This window comes from Mustela nigripes, chromosome 10, assembly GCF_022355385.1.
Source record: "Mustela nigripes isolate SB6536 chromosome 10, MUSNIG.SB6536, whole genome shotgun sequence".
Lineage (NCBI taxonomy): Eukaryota > Metazoa > Chordata > Mammalia > Carnivora > Mustelidae > Mustela > Mustela nigripes.
The window spans coordinates 39,562,153-39,584,163 of record NC_081566.1 but is presented as its reverse complement, the minus strand read 5'-3'; the positions used below and the strand labels follow the sequence as shown (position 1 = coordinate 39,584,163).

The window sequence follows — 22,011 nt, the reverse complement described above, 5'->3', positions numbered from 1 at the left end:
TCAACAAAATGGGAGAAAAGTAAGTAAGGATCAGATGAATATAAATTAATGGGAGTGTAGAAGTCACTGGAGTTCTTACTTGAAAATGTTTATTTGTTTTTGCTTTTTTAAAGATTTTTATTTATTTGACAGAACAAGAGAGCACAAGCAGGCAGAGCAGCAGAGGGAAAGGTAGAAGCAGGCTCCCCACTGAACAGGGAACCCAATGTGGGGCTCGATCTCAGGACCCTGAGACCATGACCTGAGCCGAAGGCAGAGGCCCAACCCACCAGGCCCCACAAAACCTCAGTGATCTTCACCTCATTTGAAGATTGGACTGCACCCCCTTGGAGAACTGACATAAGGATTAAATAACTATGATTATAGGTGTATGTGTGTGTAAAAGTGTAAAGTGCTTATTTTTTAGACTTTATTTTGTAGAGCAGTTTTAGGTTCTCAGCCAAAATTCAAAGGAAGGTATATGGAGGGTTCCCATATCCTCCTGTCGCCTCTCCGTGCACAGCCTCCCCCACTATCAGCACAACCCCTAGAGGGGAGCACGCGTTACAACTGATGACTCTGCACCGACACCCCATTATAGCCAGAGCCCATAGCTGACATTCGGGTTCGCTCTTGGTGTTATAGACATCCTACGGCTTTGAACAAACATATAATAACAGGTATTTACCATCATAGTATCATACAGGGTACTTTCACTGCCCTAAAAATCCCCTGTACTCTGGTTACTCACCCTCCCCACGCCACCCCACTCAGCAATCACTGATCCTTTTAGGGTCTCCATAGTTCGTCTTTTCTAAGATGTCATACAGTTAAAATCAGACAAGACGTAGCCTTTTCTCATTGGCTTTTTCCACTTAGTAATGTACATTTGAGACTGCTTGCTATCTTTTCGCAACTTGGTAGCTCATTTCTTTTTAATGCTGAGTAATATTGCATCGACTGGCCATAGCACAGTTCCTTCCTCCAATCACCTACTGAAGGAGATCTCTCGGTTGCTCCCAAGTTTTGGCGATGATGAAGGAAACTGCTATAGACATTCAGGTTTTTCTGAAGACATAAAATTTTAACTCCTCTGGGTAAATACCAAGGAGTGCAACTGCTGGATCAAATGGTAAGAATACCTCTAGGTTTTTTTTTAAGAATAATGTGCTGTTTTACTGATAGTTTTTGACAGCTCTTGGACTTTGCCCTCAAGGTTCAAGAGAGGACCCATAGGGATGACAGGTCTGCTCTACTCTCCCTCATCCCAAGGATGGTGGGGTCATGTCCCTGGCCCTGACCAGTCCAGAGCATCACACTGAAGGGCATCAAAGGGCCCTTACCTTCTAAAAATCCGGAATATTGTAGGCACAGATAAAAATCTCCAATAACCCCATTTCTGTTCTCCTTCGATCTGTGGCTGGATAGCTTACCTTTGGGTGTGGTTTCTGAGGCATTAAGGGCTCCCTGAATGACGGCCTGTGCTTCAGAGTTCTTCTTCTTCAGAAAGTCTATCGTTTCTCGTAAATCCAGCAGCTCAGTGTCCTAAGAGAGACATGATAATAGTGTTATTAGTTGGCACTGGGAGCACCAACTCTGTGCCAGGCAGTGGGCTAGGCACTGGAATTCTTCCAGATTTGATAGAGAAGGCAGGGAATTCTCTGAGGGGAGGATTCAGGGTGACGGGAGGGGAGAGAGAAACCCGCGCTCAGGAGAGAGCAGGGGAGGTGAGCCCAGGTCTGTGCGGGAAGAGAACTCCCAGCTCTCGTACCTTCTCCTCTGCTGTCTCCGCCAGGTGTCGGAGGCGGGATGTCATATTCACCAGGCTCTGCTCAAAAGCTGCCACTAGATTAGCCTGAAATAAACACGGAAGGAAGTTCCTAAGTGGCCTGACACTTCAGGAAAAGAAAAGACGATTATGGGAAGTAGTTTCACTGGTTTTCTGCATCTGAGCACTCACCAATGCCAACAACTCTCTTGGTGATTTTTGAATATTGATCTCCCTGACTAGAGAAAGGCGGAATCAAACACCTTTTTGGCCTGAGATTTTCTGGCAGGGACCAACTTTGTGAATGAGGAAGTAGTACAGGCAGCATTAGGGCAGGGGGGGCAGGCAGGCTTCTGGAGGCTCTTGGACACTTGGGATCCGGCACCTATTACCAGAGGTGGGACTGTCCCTCTGCTCTTCAGGAGGGGCATAACCTCTGGGTCATTCCTATTGTCTTGATTTAACTCCTGCATTGTGTGGAGGGCTGGCCCCCAGGGGTCCAAATCACCTCCCTCTAGAAACTATTTGGTGCTTCTTTCCACCTCTGCTCTCAAGGACACTCCATCCCGCTTCTCCCAGTTCCTTGTTTCTCACGGCTGCCTTTGCCAGGCTAGAGAGAAGTAGCTCAGGGAAACTTCAGGGGCCTTCCGAAGTTTGGCCACTAGATGTCACGTGTGTTTCATGAGGAGGAGGCTGGCCAGGGAGGGTGGAGCAGAGGCCACTCGCAGCAGGGCTAGCCCGCGAAGTGTTCACCTGGCAGCAGGATGTATAGGGAAGGTGAAGGGAATGGGGCTAGATAGGGGAACACGAGGGGCTACAGAAACAGCCATCACTGGAGGGTATCTGGGCAAGTCAGTGGCCCTCGTGAGAAGTGACAGGCATATTTTGGGCATATCTTTCATCCAGAGCTTGAGGATGTAGGTCTGTGACACTTGTCACCGCTTCCTGTGGGCCAGTGATTCCCTCTCCCTGTTGGGCCAACTCTAGTCTCAGCCTCTGCTTTTGCAACATACCTGGAAGCTACCTTCATTTGACAGTGGCTGGTGGCAACCCGTGTGGGTCATTATGAACTGCCTTGTCAACCTGCAAGTGCTGCGAATCGGTCAAGGCCTGGGCTCTCCTTGGCAGACCTAGGTCATGACCCTGAGCCGCGGACTTTCACCTGCTGTACAGGGAGCTCCTGTTTTCTTGGCCTCGGGGTGTCTCTCTTCACTTCTCTACATCCCTGCCTAAATCTGTAAACAGCCCACTCCGAATCCCTGAACATCTCCTCGTGAGGGACCCCAACAACCGTTGGCTTCCCTTCTCACTGGGGGCTCCCTCTGCTCCTGAAGGGCATTCCTCACTTCTGCAACCCATCCTCTCCCTCCTCTGAGACTTCCCTAACCCTCAGCCTCACCAGAGGGCCTGCAGGACCTCAGGGCTGAGCAGCGGCGCCAGAGATAGGCTGGCACTTGGGAAAGGTGAAATGGCTTGCGGTCCCTCCCTGTCTGGGATGTGCCCTCCGCGTGGGGAGCTGGGACGTTCCTCGGAACATGAAAAAAGCTCCGTCAGCAATCACGGGATCCCAGAGAGTTCTGGCATCACGTCTCCTGCTTGAGGGCCAGGCTTCGACCCCCAGCAGGATCTGCCTCTACAATTCAGAACCCATCGTGTCCGGGTGTTTGGTTTGTTCTCTTTTAGCCAAAGGGAACTTCCTGTTCGAAGAAAAATCACCGTCTAAATTCATTTTCTTGGCTCTCGCCCAGCCTTGACAACATGATGGCTGACAGATCCAGTGTCGGTGAATCAGACACACTAATGTTCTCTGCCTTCCTGGCGCCTCTCCCCTCCCTCCCACCGCATCTCCCAGATGTGAATTTCCTGGGGTGTGCAGGACGTGACCCAGGCCACCAGCCGTAATGGGTGGGGCACAAGGGAGGGGAGAGAGAGTTCTTGCTTATGTTGTAACTTTTATGGGTCCCCAAGAGTGGAAGACAGTGTGGGACATGGGCTTCCAACAAACCAGTGACTGTGCAGCTTATGAGTGGAGGGTTTGGGCAAAGAGAAATAGAATGATCAGCGCGGCAGTGAGGGAACTGAAACAGAACAGAAACATGCGAAATCTCGGTGGAGAGTCTTCTACCTAAAACCAGTGAAGACCCCTGGGCCTGACAGCTGGGTTCCCTGGAGAGGAAGGGACAAGAAAAAAAAAAAAAAAAAAAAAAAAAACCCAAAACTCCTGCGGAAACTGTGGACATGGTGACTTTTGTGTGCACACTTGGAAGGCTTCTGCAAATCCGGCTCAGCTGTTGTTTACAGCTTTGGGGGAAAATGGTTCTTATGTTCTCTGTTCGCAACTTAGTCACAGGGGAGAAACTACCACAGCCCAGTGAGGGGAGGCAGCCTCATTTCCCCCCATCTCACAGGGTCGAAAGTCCAAGACCCACAGAAAGAAAAAAACTCATTCTCCTGGGATGGACCGAGGGCAGGCTGAGGGCAAAAACAAAGAATTCTGGCTCCCAACCTAAAGTTCAGGTAATTTCTGCCACCTGCCCAAGGAGACAGCTCAGCAAAGGCAGTTGTGAGTGAGGCAGCTGGACTGGAACGAGAGCGTGTTTCTAAGCTGTGTCATGCCTGCCAGGCAGAACGGTAATAGCGAGTTCTGTGCCTGTCCAGTTAATGTGGCCTGAACAAAGACAGAAACATACCCCAGGGCAGCAGACAGTTCTGAGGGTTCTCTAATACGTGACTACTTGTGTCCATGGCCAATGGAAAGGTTGTTCCCACCTCCAAGCAGAACCACTGATAATTCTCGCCCCTTTCTCTAGGGAGTTCAAAGACCACGGGGCATGAACTCATCCACACCTATTAATTTGGGCGGGGGCAAAAGCATTTCTCTATAAATATCAAGACTCAGAGAAGGCCAATCCCCCGTTCCACTGTTGTAAAGCCACGAACAGGTCCCGCTCCCTTGGAATCTAAGCCCAGAGGATACCTTACGAGAGAATTCGCCTCCTCTGGCTGAACTTATCTGACTTAAAGCCAAAGTAACTGCCTAGGTCTTCCCCTACTTTATGGCACTCACATTGGCGGAAAGTTGAGACGTCAGGGTGGCCACTTTTTCCTGGGATGATTCCAGTTCCCTACGAAGCTTCCGGATTTGCTGTGGAGGGGAGAGAAATACAAACTTATGGCAGCAGCGGAAGTAGGAGATCTGGAAGCAGAATGGGGCGCAGTGGTGTTAACAAGCAGAGACAAAGGCTTCGCACCCTACCTCAGATTGCATCCTCTCCTCAGCCTGAAGAAGGAGCACAGAAGGAGAGAAAGAGAGAAGGAGGTAGTTACTACGGAGGTGAGGAAGCCAGGCCCCAGTGGCGGGGCGGAGAACTTGAAGAAGCGTGACTCAGAGGTACAGAGAGGCCGAAACTAGTGTCTTGGCCCTGGCCCCTCACAGGATGGGCTGAGATCCTATCCTTGGGTTCCAATAAAAGATTTCTCTGGAGCTCGTCTCCAGCCAACTTTGGCATTGCCAAGAAGGCTAGGAAATGAAACTCTGGTTGATCTGAAGATGAATCCTTACTGCCACTAACTTGAAAGAATAAAGAATTTAGAGGCAAAACAAATCTGAGAACCGAATTACACCTAATGGCCAAACACCGTGTGCCCAGTCCCCCGCAGGGAACACTTGGTAAATTCTGTATGCTGTTAGCATGCTGGAGTCCTGTACACCTGAAAGTTCCCAGCCCGCCTTGCCCTGAATGCTTCCCACTTCCCCTGGCACAGAATGGGCTCTATCACAAGGGGACTATCGCTTTTTCAAAGGAGGGAAACCAAAGACACCAGAGTTTGCTCAGGAATCGGTGGGGAGGCCAGAAAGACCACTGAGGAACTGATGCGCTCAACCCAGTGCTCCAAGGTCTAGGCGCCTCCCCCGTGCCCCCCGCCCCGTCCCCACCCCAGATCCACAAGGCCTGATGAGCAGGTAGCAGTCCCCCACCCCCACCCAGTTCCCCAACCAACCCAGGTTCTGGGGAGCAGGGCAACAGTATGTGAGAGGGGATGAGGAAGGAAGAGAAGTAGTGCTCTTACTGAGGAGTAAGTGGAGGAGGCGCTGGAGGCCAGGGACAGCACTGAGCCATGAACTGAAAAAGAAGCAGAACACAGAGTTAACAGAGGGTTCCGGGGACAAGGGGTTCCTGGGCAGAGCCCGAAGGCAGGAGTTTGGATTCAGATTCTGGAGGGCATCTGGAGCCAACAGGAAGAACACCACAGGGGGACCCAACTGGCATCATGACAGCCCCGAGCAGGCAGGTGTCTGCTGACGAGGCAAGGTCCTGAGCAGAGCTAGCCTCCTCCTTCAGTCTACATTCTCGGGCAGCCTGGGGATGGCGGGCCCTCACTCAGCCTGCTCCTGCTCCGCAGGGCACGAGGGTTCAGGGAGAGGGAAAGGAGATGATCGTGGACAGGCATCATCTTCTCTTCCCAGACAGGAAAGTACTTAAGCTGCAGAAGAGGGGAGTTTCTCATCAGAGCTGCTCGGAACAAATCCTGCCATTCGGCCCGCGCATCCTCTTCTCGGCTCTGGGGACCATGTGGATGGCCGACGGCCTGAAGTGTAAAACCCTCCTTCTGATGCTTCATTAGCCCGATTGACAGAACCACAGCACCCCTGCAAGGTGGCCTCCAGGCGCGGCAGCCTGAAAACACCAGCGGGAAGTCGGCTCTCCAGTGAAGCCTGGTCTTCCAGGCTCTGGCCCTTTAACACCCACATCACCACAAACAACCACAGGGCCCTCCCTGAAGCTAACCCTTGGAACATTCTTGCAAGAGGAATGAGATGCCTAATTCTTTCCCGGGTTTTAAGAGCCACCCTTACATCCCTGGATCTTTTCACATTTGCTGAAAAACTGTGGGGAGGAGAGGCTGCTGCTGGAATGAGGGGGAGGAGCTACAGTTTCGGGAGCATTCTGAGGGGTTCCATGTAACCCTTCCAGGCTCCATTTCCCTCCCCCGGCCCCGACGGCAGGTGCTCCAGCCCAAAGCCCCAGTGCCAGACGGTGCCACCCAAAGGTTTCTGGGCCCCCAGACCCTTCAAAGGGATGGGAAGAAAGAGCTGAAATGGCCCGGACTTGATGTTCTGTGAATCATATACGTGTGTGTGGTGGTGGTGGCGGGGGTGGTGGCGGGTGAGGGGACCCAGCAGAGCTGGAATGAGCGTGAACCGCGCTGGCATGAAGTCTCACCATCGTCCGTGGGGTCTCGGAAGGATCCTGACCGAATCATCCCCTTGGGTCTCTCGGCCAGGGACAGGGTGCTCCCCATTTGGGAGCCGCTGTACAGCTCGAAGGCCGCCTCGTGGGTGGGGATGCTGTTGGAGCGGGTGATTCTTGGCGTGGTGGCCGCAGTGGGACTCACTGGAAGGACAGAGGGGAGGGGGACAGGAGAGGCAGGGGGAGGGCGGGAGAAGAGGCAGGGTCATCAGCTCTCTGGGTCCCTTGGGGAATGGAGCACCAGGAGCATGGGAGGCAAATGGTCAGGGGATGGGGTAGGAGAGGAAGGGGTGGGGGTGGGGGGAGTGTGCAGGCAGCTGCTGGTTAGGAGTGGGGTCTCTCCCGGGGAGATCGAGCCCTAATGGAGAAGGACCCTGCTGTGAGGAATAAAGGGGGAACAGCGTTTCCTATTTTAAAAGACCTTCCCCTCAGTCCTGCCTGCCCGGGAACTGTCACTTTTGAAGGTCAGGCTGGGGGAGCCTCGCAGCTTTTCTAAAACCTTCACATCACCTGAATGTGGAATGGGATGTTGTGGTTCCGTAGAATACAACTGGCAGCCTGGGAGGACTAAGAATTCAGACCAAGACTCAGATCTAAATGATGACAAAGAGGCAGCTAGAGAAGGGGGCCAGGCTATGGGCTCTGATGGGCTCGGCACTGCGGGAGGGACTGAGGCTCTCCCCACCAGCGGTGTCATTCTAGGCCACTGGCCGGTTCTGACACAGCAAGAAACACACCCCTCCCTGCCCAGCATTCCCCTGGCTGGAAGGTCAGATGCGTGGACCAGGTGACAGTGTCAGGTGAGGCTCCTAGAATCTGCTTTGACGCTGGGCTCTGCTGAATCCGGGCTGACGGGCAGCCCCTGCTCCCCTTCGCCCCTCCCCCTGCTGGGGTTACAGCCTCCCTGGGTTCACACCCACAGCTCCCCTTGCCTATTCTGCCTCCAGAGAGGCAGACAGATGTCTACTCCCTCCATAAGGACCTGTGAAGAAGATTTTACACCTGCCTCGGCCCTTTCGAACACGTAAGGTGATCACGGTTTAGCCCAACACCTTCAGCCTGCAGCATCCATGCCTTTCCTCTGGTTTGGTTCTCAGTGCAGACGGAGGACAAGCTGGCCCCCTCCCCCACCTAACGGCCCTTCAGCGAGCAGATGACCTTTCCTTACAAATCACTTCCTTTTCTAGGCAAAATGATCCTGATTCCTAGTTTTTCCTCAAATTCCCCATAATCATCCCATAGCCCGTCCTCGTGTTCCCTTACTGCGTTCCTTCACTCAGCTGAATGAGGAGGTGGATCTAGTAAGACACAGCAAAGCACACGCCTGCCCCAGCCTCTGTCCTAAAGGGGTTTGCCCTGGGCCCATCATGGCCTGCTGCTCCCTGGGTTCAGGCCTCCACCTGAAGCTTCTTCCCCTCCCTGCTTCTGAATCAGCCTTCTCTTCCTGCCTCCCTCCTCGCCAGCCTTTCTCCTCAGGCTTTCGAAAGGCCAGGATGTGTCTTCAGGCGCGCTGCCTTCAGGACGAGGCTGGTCCCATCGTCTGCCATCAACAACGGTTCCCTCCTTCCTCTCCGCCAGCCCAGCCATGTAGTGTTGCTGCCCTGGGCCTGGGGGCTCCTTTCCGCCGCCGGACTGCCTGCTCTCTGTTCTAGTCTGATCTCCGGGCCTCGATTGATGGCTTTCCCGCACCATTGCTCAGACTCTCCAAAGCACCCTACTCCTTGTGCCTGGGGGCGACTTCTCAGTTGAGGACCTTAGAGCACTCTCTGCCTTCAGTCTGACTTTGGATGGATAAACTGAGGCACCACGAAGCGACCCAATATAGTGGGAGTCAGAGAGGAGATGGAACCTGAAGTCCAGCTGCCTTGCCTCACACGGCAGGGTGGGCCCTGCCTCATCCCGTGCCACAGCGAGAGACCGGAAGCACTGACCTATGTTGGTAAGTTGGCCCTTCGCGCTCAAGGACATGGAGAGTGCAGGGGGGGAAGGCAGCTCTGACTGGTCGTCGGACTCAGGCAGCCCACCAATGGTATGGGAGTGTCGCCTCTCCTTGGTCTCCTCCTGGGACTGAAGCTGGTACCTGTAGGGCATAGCAGAAGGGCTCAGTCTGCGCAGCTACAAAGTGTCATCAGAGCAGAGGTCTGGCGGGTGTGGAGGTTCGGAACGCATGACAAGGAAAAGGGGGAGTGGACAGAACCATCTAAGGAGAGAGGAAGACACGTGCGGACTCAACGTCTTCTCCCACACCGTCAAGAGAGTCCCGAAGGACCGGCAGGTATCTCTATGGGATACCCTGAGGTGGGGACTGAAATGACAGGGGGCCAGGAGAGCCTCTACCCAGAAGCTCAGGGCAGAGTTTTACAGCTCCATATGTGGCCTTCCCAAGGGCGGGAGTTCACCTCACTGAAGAACTCGGTGCCACAGTCCTGTGGAAGACTGGGGTGTCCTGCTCATTCCATCTGAATGGCCTCCAAGGTAGCCTATTCTCTCTCCAACTTGGAAGGAGGAAAATTACAGAGGACGTTCTATCAGGATTGGGCTAGCATGGGCTGGGACAGGCAGGTGGAGGAGTCCCACAGGCCAACTTGTTTCTCCTCTGTCACCAAGGAAGAAGACAGGCTATAAGGCCGCCTCACATGTCACAGCAAGCCTGGATGGGGCGCTAGGAGGTACACACGCAGGAACCACATGCCAATAACTCAGCTAAAGGGGACCCTGAATTCATGACTGGGACTCAGGACAGGTCAAGTCACAGTTTTGTTTTTTTTTTTATACAGACCAGGAGCCCCAGATATGGGGAATGGCAAACACATTGAAGGGTTGGTTACCTGAGCCCTTTCTTGGGAAGAGTGTTCCGATCCCGCTGATTACTATGCAGGAAAAAAACAGAGAGAAAAGCATGTGAGTCCATTTTAGAAACCAGTTTGGGACCATAGGATTGTGCGACACAACAGCTAACACAGGACATCAAACTGTGAGCCCCTTTAACTCTGTGAACAAAATAGGAAGATCACTGTAGTCCGGCTCTGGGCTCACAACTCGAGAGATTCAACGGAAATGCTAATGTCTTCCTCTGTTGGGAATCAGGATGTGGCTGGCTATTTAAAAGATCCTATTAAGGTGTGATCTAACAGAAGCCAGTGTGGCCTCAAAAGTAAACGCTTTGGATGACAGGTGAAACTAATTATGAAATCTCGGCTACCTCACTTAATGTCTGTGTACCAGTGCACCCATGTACAATCATCACAGTGATAATAATAATAATGATGATGATGATGTATAAATATAGTCACTGAAAACCTACTTACCTCACGGCGCTGCTGTGAAGCAAATGAAATTACTTCGCGTGCGTGAAAAAACGTTTAAAGCCACAATGTGACAATGAAATACGGGACCGTGTTAACTGATGGTGAAAGGAGCCAGAGGCACAGCGACAGACCCAGGCTCTGAGGTGTCCCTCTCCACCCACCTGTCCAACTGCCCAGTTCTGGGGCTTCCGCTCCAGGCCAGCTCTTCTGTTTCTTCCTCTGGGGGTGCAGCGGCAGGGGCAGGTGGGGTGGGACCAGGAGTACTGCTGGGGAAGGCACTGGGCAGGCTCATTGGCATCTGGAGGGACTCCATGCTCCTGTGCAGGCCTGAGAGTTTGGGGTACATGCGGGTCTCTTTGGGGACACTGAAACCACTCATCAGCTCCAGGCCCTGGGAGAAGCTGGCTGAGTTAATATTGAGAATGGGTGCTGGACTGGGGGTGAAGCAAGAAGGAAGAGGGCTCCCGCTTGCTGAACTTGTGGGATGCAGGTCTGGGACCTTGGAAGCGTGGGCATCACTCGATGATGGCAGATCCAGACTGTTGGAGTTGACCTTGTCTAGGTTGGCTAGTGAGGGTGGCTTGACAAAGCTCTTAGCTGTGGCCCTGAGGGAAGTGAAAATTAAATAAAGTATTTAGAACCACAGAGTTCCCGAAGCAAGAGGCAGATGGGACCTTAGAGTACTCCAAGTCTAAGTTCCCTGTGTCTGGCTGTTCAAGCAGAGGCTTATCCCAATGCCGTCGTGAAATACGTTGGAAGGAAATCTGCTTGTGTGACTTGGGGTCCTTCAAGTCTTAGTGAGGGGGACGGCACATGCACGTGGGAGACACAGGCCGATTTACATACAAATGGATACATGTGTGTCAGTAGACAATAGTAAAACCACTAGTACAAGCGCTGAAGACAGGTTAAGGGTTGATTGGGGAGAAGCAGCTTGGCATACAGGGGAGTGGGGGGCTGGGGAAAAGCCGTGCAAAGGCCCAGTGGCAAACAGTGGCCAGGCCATGCCTCGCTTAGTCTCAGGAGTACACAGATATGGAAGATAAAGAGCAGACAGATGAGGAAGAAGCTGCCCAGTTTGGGTACCTGAGAGGGGTTGGTGGCAGCTCTGTCAACTTGGTGGCCGGAGGGTGGCTGGCTTGGTTCTTAGGAGTACTCTCTGGGGAGCCAATGCTCTTCAGGGAGATGTTGTCCGAGTCCAAGGCCACTGCCTTGGCTTTGGCTTTCTCCTTTTCCCGATCCGTTTGATTGACAGGGGCTGGAGTGGTCCGCCCACTGGCCACCTTGGAAGGTTCCTTTAGTCTGGAAGGGGTAAGGCCCCCCTGCTTCGTGCTGAGGAGGCTGGGGTCAATGCTGCTGCTAACTGGGCGAGGTCCGCCCCGGCCACCGGTCACGCTCATAGAACTGGACTTGGCTGGCCGGGGCAGGCTTCGGTACTGGATGTTGGAACGGGCGCCAGGAGCCAGGAACCCAGGCTCCGCACTGTTGGACACATCTAGGCTGGTCTTGCGTCCGTTCACGGGCTTGACAGGGATGCCTGAAGACTTCTGGATCTTGCTCAGAGTGGCTGAACCACCCGTCTGCATGACGGTGGCGGTGCCTGTGGCAGGAGGCGGCTTCTTATAGCCAAAAGATCCCGAAGTGGAGGGGCGGGCAATGCCGGAGGGAGGCTTCTTAGCATCGCTCAGGCGGTCCCGGCCGGCGTCCGATGAGGAGCGCTGCAGCCCCGTGTTCTTCACTGCAAGTTTGCCCTTGTCGGTAGCTTTGCCTTCAGGTTTGCCTACAAGAGGGCAGGAAAGGAAGTAAGGGTAGCCGAAACTGGCCAACATCACAGCAATATCCCAGCAAATCCTTTTCTTTCCCTCCATGGGAGAAGGGAACATTGTCAATGTACTTTGGTACACAGGTGAGTGGGCACTACATAAGCTGATGGCATTTCTGGCCAGAGGAAGAAGACTGGGCAGCAGCGGCCTCGGGTTTTGTTGGTTGGTTTTGCTTTTTGTTATTTTCTCCTTCTACAGCAGGATATTCCATTTGGGTTCAAATGGCAGAGGCAACCACAAAGGTTATTAAGAAAGAAGTGCATCACGACTGGATATTTACCCTCAAGATACAAATGTAGTCATCTGAAGAGACACGTGCACCTGAATGTTTATAGCAGCAATGTCCACAACAATAAAACTATGGAAAGAACCTGGATGTCCATCAATAGATGAATGGATAAAGAAGATGTGGTATATATACACAATGGAATACCATGCAGCCATCAAAAGAAAAACGAAGTCTTGCCATTTGCGACAATGTGGATGGAACTAGAGGGTATTGTGCTGAGCGAAGTCAGTCAATCCAAGAAAGACAATTATTGTATGATCTCCCTGACATGAGGAATTTGAGAGGCAACGGGGGAGGTTTGAGGGGTAGGGAAGGAAAAAATGAAACAAGATGGGATCGGGAGGGAGACAAAGCATAAGAGACTCTTAATCTCACAAAACAAACTGAGGGCTGCTGGGGGAAGGAGGGGGATGGAGAGGGGGGTTGGGTTATGGACATTGGGGAGGGTATGTGCTACGGTGAGTGCTGTGAAGTGTGTAAACCTGGCAATTCACAGACCTATACCCCTGGGGCTAATAATACAGTATATGTTAATAAAAAATTAAAAAAAAAAAAAGAAGAAGGAAGTGCATCAAACAACTGGTCAAGGAAGGAAAAAAGAAGGGGATGCAGATAGAGTATGGTCATACCTCCTCGTAAGTAGAGACTGGAGAGAAATGTGGACAAAGGCGAGAAGCTACGCAAGGGGCCAACTTTGGGGCCAATACAATTCTGATCTATTGTTTTCTTGGGACCTCCCTGGGAGGTCAAGCAAGCACCTTGTAAAGACAGGGACACCAGCCGATGGTCTTGGCAAGTGTATGAAGGCAGGTCAAACTAGTCTCTGAACATAACACACTCCATCCTCTACCACTTGCGAGCTGTATGATTTTGGCTCTGCCACTTTACCCTTTTGAGTTGTTATTTCTAAAGTTGTCGAGTAGAGATAGTAATCTCCATCTTCCCTAACCCACAGGACTGTTGTGAAGACCAGATCATAACCATTAAAGTACTCTGCAAATGTGTGCTATCATCCTATGGGTTAAGGACCTTTAAAAAGAGGAGCAACCCAAGAAACAAGGTCTTCACCCTTGTCCCTTCCTTTCCTCGAGGCTCACCTGCGACTTTGAGGGCGCTCTGGGCTGTGTGAGTGATGGGGGACGTGACAGCCACTGGCGGGGTCTTGCCCTTCTTCAGGGAACCAGGGTGTCCCAGGCTCACAGGCTTTTTCAGTTCGCCAATCTTGGATGAATCATCACAGCTCTCGGGCCGCTCTCTCCGCCACTTCGAAGTCCCAGGTTCCATCTTCAGGCTACCGCTGTCGTACTCCAGTTTTTTGGGGGCCTTCTCCTCTGACTCACTAAACCAGCTCAGCCCACTTTCAGCCAGTGAACGCTTCTCTGAGTCTGTGCGGAGCTGAGGAAAAGACGAGAAAAAGCAGTGTGAGATGCTCACCCGGGGATGGAAAAAGGAGGCACAGGGGATAGATTCTGGTGGGTGGGTGGCCCCACTCTTTCCCGAGTGTTATGTCAACCCAGGGTTTCTACGTACATCTCTAGGGGGCCGGAGAAAAGATACCCTATATGTCTCAAGGCTTTTTTTTTTTTTCTTCTCTGGTTGGAATAGCTCTTACACGCATCATTCCAAGTTGGCATGGGCGCTAAATACAGGGGCTCCTAAGACAACAGCTAATGTCTAAGGTGACCGCTTGGTAGCCTCAGGTTTTTTTGGACCAGCTCTGAAAGGACCTGGCAAAGGCACAAGGGAACCAATGCCAGGGAGCGGCAGGGTGTATGTGCACACGCATCTGGCCCGTGGTTCATCTTGAGGGGGTGGCCTAGGTGTTTGCGAACTCACGTACCACTATTGTAGAGTTCCTGCGAGAGGCAGTGGGAGTGGTTGGGAGGGAGTTGAGGGAGGAGCTGGCATTGAACTCTTCTGAGCTGAGGTTGTCTGAGGCATCGCTGAGCCCACTGCTGATGGAGCTGCTTTCATCCCAGCTGTAGGACAGGAGATAAACATTCGCAGTTAAAACAGAAGCCAATGCAAGGAATAAAATTATCATATGGATGGAAGAACAGCTGTATTCCAATATACAGACTGGCCAAGAGGAGTAAGTCTGAAGGTTAGTCCCGAGTTTGCCAGTAACTTGAAATATGATTTGCGGCCTTCTTTTATAAAAGAGACTCTGTCTTTATCTGGCAAAGGAAGACGTTACATCTCCTTAACAGAAAGGGATTAGCATAAAAGACAAGGTAATTCTTGGATCCGTCTAATCATACAATTTCCTCTCCCAATCAACGGTCTCCATCCTTATAGGTAGTACCATGTCTTTGTTCGTGTCTGGATGTGTTCTCTAGGTACTTTCCCAAAGTTTTTCATACCTGGTAACAAGGACCAGAAGAAGATTTATCTTTTCTAGGACCCACGGGCCCTGCCGTTTCTCATTGCTCCCCCGCTTATACAATTCCCTGACCCCAGGATCAGGCTTCGCTTCCAAGCAGCATGTACTGCTCTGCTGATAAACGAACCACACTTTAGGAGCTGTGGCCAAGCAGAAGCCCGAGATTTGTGCTGAACAGTTTCCTTTTCCTGCCAACTGCTTGGAATATCAGATCTGTGGTATCTGAGAGAGACTGGTGTTGAGCGTCTGTACCTGCAAGTCTTCCTATAAAGAACCCTGGTCTGTATACTAAGTGAAATTAACGCAGCCTCCATCACTTTGGACCTTGGACTCTACAACACTCCCTCGGCTGTTCATTTTCGTGTTTACCAACTTTTGCAGTTAGAAAGTTAATTCTTACCATCTGACCTAAATAGCCTCTTCTGCCATTGATACCAACTTCCTTTTGTCCTCTCCTTATTGGCTGTTGGCAAGTTTCTTCTTCACATTATTTTCTGAGTTCAAAATCTGTCTCCTAGAACCTTTCTTCAATAGTTCTGTGTTCTACGCCTTCCACCGTTGCTATTACTTCCTCCTGGACCCAAAAATGTCCTTTAGATTTCACTCAAGTTTTAGAGCCCACAACTCAAACATGGACTGCAGAAGACCACGCTAGGAGAGCTTTTGTTTGTGCCTATAGGAATCTATTCTCTAAACCCCGGCATCTGTGCTCACAGGTTTGTTTGTCGGCTTTGCGTGTGTGAAGGATTAAGAGGCTGAAGATGTTTTTTGTGAATTAGCCGGTGTCTGGAAAATTACTCCTTTTTGATTTATTTTGAGTTTCAGATCATGGAACAAAAGTCAGACATACAAGCCATCTAAGTTCTTGGCCCAGATTTCAGCTGGCCTCCCTTTAATTTATTTGCTGGGAAGAGGAAAGTGGGTGGTTTGGACATTTGGCTTGGCTGCTCTGGAGTGATTAATTCCAATACATTGAGAAACAGCAAAGGATGGGGATTAGAACACACTACAGAGAGATTTCAATTTTATTACTAAGCAATACAGCCCTTACTGAAACAAGCAACCTCTTTTTTCCTCCACCCATGACATAAATTAATCCCGCATATATCTTGGGCTAAGATATCACAGCCCCCATTTTGTAGAGAAAGAACACTGAGGAGGAAAGATCAATTGGCTTTATGATCCTATCAGCTCTTCTGGATCAAGATAAGATCTCTGGCAAGCAAACAAACAAACTATTCACAACATGTTCTCTTGGGTCAAAGACAGAATAAGCCTGTAGCATTGAGCCTTCCATCTGAGATTAATTATTGGTAATGAAGGTCTTGGAGTGGAGCAAAGTCTTATGAAAGGGCTCTTGGAAAAAAAAAAAAAAAAAGCAAGGACTGCTGCAGTCCACCAGTCTAAAGGAAACCTTTCCTTTGCCCTACATTTATGGAAAGCCTCACAGTGAAGTAAGGGAGGGGAGTGCATCTTCTCAGAAAGGGTTTCAGTCCTCCTCCGCCAAAAGACATTCCTCCCAACTCACAGACTCTTTCCCTAAAGTGAGAGGGTATCAGCCTAAAATTCTTGGGCAAGATTGGCTAGAAGATTTAAAGATTTCCTAGGAAAATGCCTTTGCAGATTCTGGACTAAAGAAAAATTCTGTTGTCCTTACCCAACGGTTAAGCTCTTCCACTGGAGATGCTCCCCAGGAAGGAGCCCATTTTCCTTCTCTAAGACAAATATTAGGAAAATAATGGATGCTATAGTTAAGACTCAAACATTACATGAAACTACAATGGGAAAAAGGAAAAATGCCCCCTTTCTGCCCTCCCACTTTTACTTTTAAAGAAACCACTATTAACGGTTTCTTGTGCTTCCTTCGAGAATATTCTGATGCTTCTGCGTTCCTACTGTTTGCTCTCTGGACCTACCGAATAGCTGACATTACAGGACCACACGTCATCACCTAGGTTCTCTTTACCAGGCTCTTCAGTTAGAACCTCAGTCACCCTCTTTGCTGGTTTACTTTCTCGTTTCAGAGAAGTACCTCTCTTCTAGGAGGTTTTTGAAAGAACAACCTTGGGGAGAAGCAAACTTGGTAAGATCTGACACACTATAAAATGTCTTTGCTCTGTTTTTTTACATGTGAAATTTTGGCTAGCCACAGAATTCTAAACTGAAAGTAATCTCCTCTGAGAATGTAAAGGCATCGCTCCGTTGTCTGGCCTCTCCTGTTGCCATTCTGATTCCTTGTCCCTAATGTGTGACATGTTTCTTTCTCTCTGGAAAGTTTTAGCATCTTTCCGGGTATTCTAAAGTATCATTAATGACATGCCTTGGTGTAGGCTGATTTTTTATCCGTTGAGTTGGATACCTTTCTGGGTCCTTTTCATCTAGAAGTTTTCAGGCATTATTTCTTTGATGACTTTCTCCTCTCCATTTTTCAGTTCTCTCTTCTAGAAGGTCTATTATTCAGATGATAGATTTCGAGGCTGATACTCTGTCTTCCTTATTGTCCAGCACTACCTCCATTTATTTATTTAAGATTTTATTTATTTACCTGACAGAGATCACAAGTAGGCATTCAGAGAGCAAGCAGAGAGAGAGGAAGGGAAGCAGGCTCCCCGCCAAGCAGAGAGCCCGATGCGGGGCTCGGTCCCTGAGATTATGACCTGAGCCGAAGGCAGAGTGTTAACCCATAAGTGGCAGAGCCACCCAGGCGCCCCTCCATCCATTTATTTTTGAACTCCACTTTTGGGGCACTGGCCATAATTTTTACCTTCAGTTGCCTCCATTACAATTTTCATTTCTGCTATCATATTTAAAATTTTAAGGGTACTTTAAAAATAGTATATTGTTTGGGGCACCTGGGTGGCTCAGTGGGTTAAACCTCTGCCTTCGGCTCAGGTCATGATCCCAGGGTGCTGGGATTGAGCCCCACATCGGGCTCTCTGCTCAGCGGGGAGCCTGCTTCCCTTCCTCTCTCTCTGCTTGCCTCTCTGCCTACTTGTGATCTCTGTCAAGTAAATAAATAAAATCTTTAAAAAAAATAGTATATTGTCATTTCCCTCAAGGATGCAATCCTATAACTCTCAAAGATACTCATTCACTCATTTATTTGGAGGGCCAGATTGACAATCTCTTTGTACAGTTTCTGATTCCAAGTAGCTTTTTTCTGTTTGTACTGGTGAGACTTTCAGACGACAGACCCTGCTTTGCTGTTGGGTGATTCTTGGCTATTTGTGCAGAGTTAAGACTGGAACACCCATGACAGGTTATTCAGAAACTTTGTGTACTTTGATGGGACTTGTCAATTACGGGTTCAGTATAGGGAGATGTGATTGGACTTATTCACTTAAGTTTTTTCTCTTGGGGGTTTCAGATTTCCTGGAGATGAATCTTCCAAACTCCTCACTAGACTTGCCTTTCCGGAAGTAGCAAAAGAGAGGATAAAGAGTTAAGTGTTTCTTATATAAATTTTAAACCAATCCTCCTTGTTTTTAGTTTCCTCTCTTCCCTCCACTAAGGGCACCTGGTGTCACAACTGTCAAGCTCTTTTGAGGGTTCAGGGCTGCAAACACAGTGGCTGTGCAGCTTTCCCCACCACTGGCTTAGGATTCAGCTTTAAATTGGTTCAGTCGGTTCACATGTGCCATTCTGATTGCCGGCTTCCCCCAAATTTGTGGCTATGATCTCTTCACCCTCCTATTCTTTGTCCTTGGGGGTGTTAAGACTTAAAGAAAAAAGAACCCCCACCCTCCGTCTTCCCTGCACTGGGAGCAGCTCTCCTGCCACAGCCTGTCGTCCCCTGAAAATGGATGCATGTGCCAAGTTCGTCTCCATCCCCTCTTGGTCAGGAACACCTCTCCGCTGTTGAACAGATCTCTGTCTGTGGCAGTCATAAAACCACCAGAGACACTGACAGATGAGAGCCCAACTCAGCAGCCTGGCAGCCCCTCGCCCTGACCTCACTTATTCCCACCCGCAGCTTCCTATCCAGCACCATTCCAAGGGACATCTACATAGCAACCAAGTTCATTGGGGCTGAGGCTACCATGGTAGGGGTGGCTGGCTCTGGGGCTGGAATTGGGGCTGTGTTTGGGAGCCTCATCATGGGTTATGCCAAGAAGCCCTCTCTGAAGCAAAAGCTGTTCTCCTACGCCATTCTGGACTCTGTCCTCTTTGAGGCCCTGCAGCTATTTCCCCTGGTAGTGGCCTTTCTCAGCCTCTTTGCCACGGGAAGGAGTCATCTCTACCTCCCTTAGGTCCTTCTCCCGTATCTTATCTGTCTTGTAAATTCTTTTTCCTGTACCTCCCCAGGCAGCCTGGGGAAAGTGTCTGGCTTTGGGTTTGACAGAGCGAAGACAAATAAATAATGTATTAAGAAAAGAAAAAAGAAAAAAGAAACCCCAAACCCTTTATGATCATTTTACTCTTGTGGTAGTTGTGAACTATATTAAACTAGTGCTGCCAGCCAGAAAACACCTCGGAATGACACTTAACCGAGTCTGATCTTTCGGATTAGACGTTCTGATGGGGAGATTTTGAGTAGAGTAAGGAGAAGACACATTCACTTTGCAGTTCTGCCATCAGATCAGGAAGAACCAGAAGGAACAATCTGGATGATGTTTTGAAGAATCAAGAGCCTGGCAGAAAAGAGGCTGAATGGACGCTGTCCCAATCGAAACACGAATGCCTGAGGGCTAATAACGGAAAGTCTCTAGAAGAATTTGCAGACTATCAGCTAATGAGCCAGACTTACTACAGGGTAACTGCCTGGTCATTCAAGATCAGAAGGAGAAAGACAAGCAGCTTAAATATGGCACCAAGGGTGCCTGGGAGGTTTAGTTAGTTGAGCATCTGCCCTTGGCTCTGGTTCCTCATGAACTCCAGGTTCTAGGAATGAGCCCCGCACCGGGCTCCCTGCTCAGCAGGGAGTCTGCTTCTCCCTCTTAGATAAATAAATAAAATCTTTAAAAAGTAAATAAATAAATATGGCACCCAAACAATAAACAAAGAGGAGGGCAGGGCTCAGAGCTCACCAAGGCTACTGCATCCGTTCTTTGGCACAAAGAAACTCTCTCGGGTCACTCTAAGCTGGGTTTTGCGATCTCCTGTTTCTCGTTAAATCTTTTTTTCACATAGATCTCAGGAGCAGAAAAGAGGGTTGGGTAGCAACAAGCTAGGTCTAAATTTAGGAGAAAAACCAAATGCAGAGAAAGTTAATATTTGTTTGTAATCCAGCCTACTTGTAAATCCTGACCACCACCACCAATGCAAAAGATGTAAAAAAGAAATGTTCTCTTGTACGTTTATACCATTTACTTTGCATGGTGTGGAAGTGTTCAATATGGGAAGGCTGTTGGAGGAATATGACACTTTACCATTTTTATCCATTCTCGGAACAGAACAGAAAATAAGTCAGAATAAACATATGAGAGATTAAGTCAGATAAACAAGATGATGAAAATGACTCGTCAAGGGATATTTCTAAAGGACTAGAAAACAGGTTATGGTAGTAAATTAAAGATTTTTTTCAGCAGGATATTCATTTTCTTGTTTACTGATCGCCTCATATCCTTTAATCCTCCCTCCAAATCTCAAACTTCTCATTTCCTGTTTCCCTGAAAAGTATCACAGTTCCCCCCTGTACCCCTCCCGCCCCCGTCACCTTATCAATAACTTCAGTATGGCTTTAACTGTTTTTTCTTTACTTCCCTCTCAAGAAGTCTGTAATTGTGTAACCACTTGCCTCTCAAGTCTCTTTTTCCTCCACATTTCTCCTGCTTCTGCTCTGGTTCACAGCTAATATCCTCTCACTCCAACCGCTGCAAAAGCCTTCTTACAGAACACCCCTGTCTGTAAATTCTCCCTCCTTCCAACACACACTGAATATAATCAAGCCTAATCACCCAAAAGTGTAGCACTTACCCACCAAACCTTCATTAGCTCCTCACTGCTGATAATCCTAAAATCAAAATTCTAAGGCCCACTGCTCAAGATTACCCACAAGCCATCATTAACATAGGGTGACGACTAAGAGCACAGATGTTGTAGCCAGACTATCTGAATTTAAGTCCTATGGACTCTGCCGAGGGTTAAATTAAATTTCAATTGGGCAAACTTTCACTGGACTCCTAGTATTGACAATACGTGACAATCTCAGTTGCATGGGCATTTAAAATGAGTGACTATCAGAACAAGCTCACAATCCAAGGGTGGAAGACATACATGAAATGAATATCATATATGAAGTATAGACAACATACATAAGAGGATTCAGAGAAAGGAGTGACTTAATTTTCCAACAAAACCCAGAAATATGACTTTGCCCTGTTAGGATACAGAAAAACACAATGCTCATCTCCTTTTGCCTAGTCCCACTCTGCTCCAAATTCTTATGTCCTCTAGGGTTCCCATTAGGTGACGAGTTGTCTCACCTAATTTCTTTTTGGAAGTACAGGACTATCTTATCGTCACTGTGCAATCATCTGTGTCCCGCTGAAGATTCTGAGTCCTGGCAATATTACGGCACTTGATAACAATGTCAAGTCAAGTCAAAGTCAATGTCAAGTCAATGTCAATAAACCCTACCTACTTTCCACGGGTTTCTCCCTAGCTCTTTCTTCAATGCCCAGATCAAACCAAATTTTCTACGATGCTTTCTATGATCTTCCTTGTCAGAAGAAATCTCATTCTTTTTTGTACACTAGACTGTATTTCCCTGAGGCGTACGACGGAGTCTCCTATGTACCACTATGTACCTCTCATACAGTGTCTTGTACATAGTGAGCTTGGACATACTTGCAGACTTGAACTCCTGGCTTCTGAGAAAGTAGGGATGCATAAACTCAGGGAAGGGGTTAAGACTTTGAACTGCTTCTTACATATTCTCCAAGAATGATCAGTAGTTTGTTTCTAAGAAATCCTGTTTCAGAGGGAATTTATAAACATTCTCTCTCTCTTTTTGTTTTTTTTTTTTTAAGAAATTCCAGTTCTCTGCTCAAATTCTCCATCTACTACTCAAGAACATAATCTACCTTTTCTAATAGAGCCTTAAAAATATTTATAGAAAGCATTTTACAATATTGTTTGTTAATTCCAACATCTGGGTCATCTGCAGGCCTACTTCTATTGACTATTTTTATAGAAAGCATTTTACAATATTGTTTGTTAATTCCAACATCTGGGTCATCTGCAGGCCTACTTCTATTGACTATTTTT

General features: G+C 49.0%; 1 protein-coding gene and 1 pseudogene across 5 annotated transcripts in view; one reads left to right on the top strand and one right to left on the bottom strand.

Moving 5' to 3' along the window:
* NAV1 (neuron navigator 1) overlaps positions 1–22,011 on the bottom strand; it is a 255,219-nt gene that overhangs the window by 26,500 nt on the left and 206,708 nt on the right. For 2 of the 5 annotated variants that reach the window (XM_059413084.1, XM_059413088.1), the window contains 12 exons: positions 14,260–14,398; positions 13,517–13,814; positions 11,394–12,087; positions 10,469–10,912; positions 9,828–9,869; positions 8,931–9,079; positions 6,973–7,143; positions 5,819–5,871; positions 5,004–5,027; positions 4,815–4,892; positions 1,751–1,834; positions 1,413–1,524 (listed from right to left, as the gene is read on the bottom strand). In XM_059413084.1, coding sequence (XP_059269067.1) covers positions 1,413–1,524; positions 1,751–1,834; positions 4,815–4,892; positions 5,004–5,027; positions 5,819–5,871; positions 6,973–7,143; positions 8,931–9,079; positions 9,828–9,869; positions 10,469–10,912; positions 11,394–12,087; positions 13,517–13,814; positions 14,260–14,398 — 2,288 coding nt within the window. The remainder of the gene's footprint in view (positions 1–1,412; positions 1,525–1,750; positions 1,835–4,814; positions 4,893–5,003; positions 5,028–5,818; positions 5,872–6,972; positions 7,144–8,930; positions 9,080–9,827; positions 9,870–10,468; positions 10,913–11,393; positions 12,088–13,516; positions 13,815–14,259; positions 14,399–22,011) is intronic. The other 3 variants (XM_059413085.1, XM_059413086.1, XM_059413087.1) reach the window with 3 other exon arrangements.
* On the top strand, positions 18,563–19,052 carry LOC132026303 (ATP synthase F(0) complex subunit C2, mitochondrial-like; annotated as a pseudogene).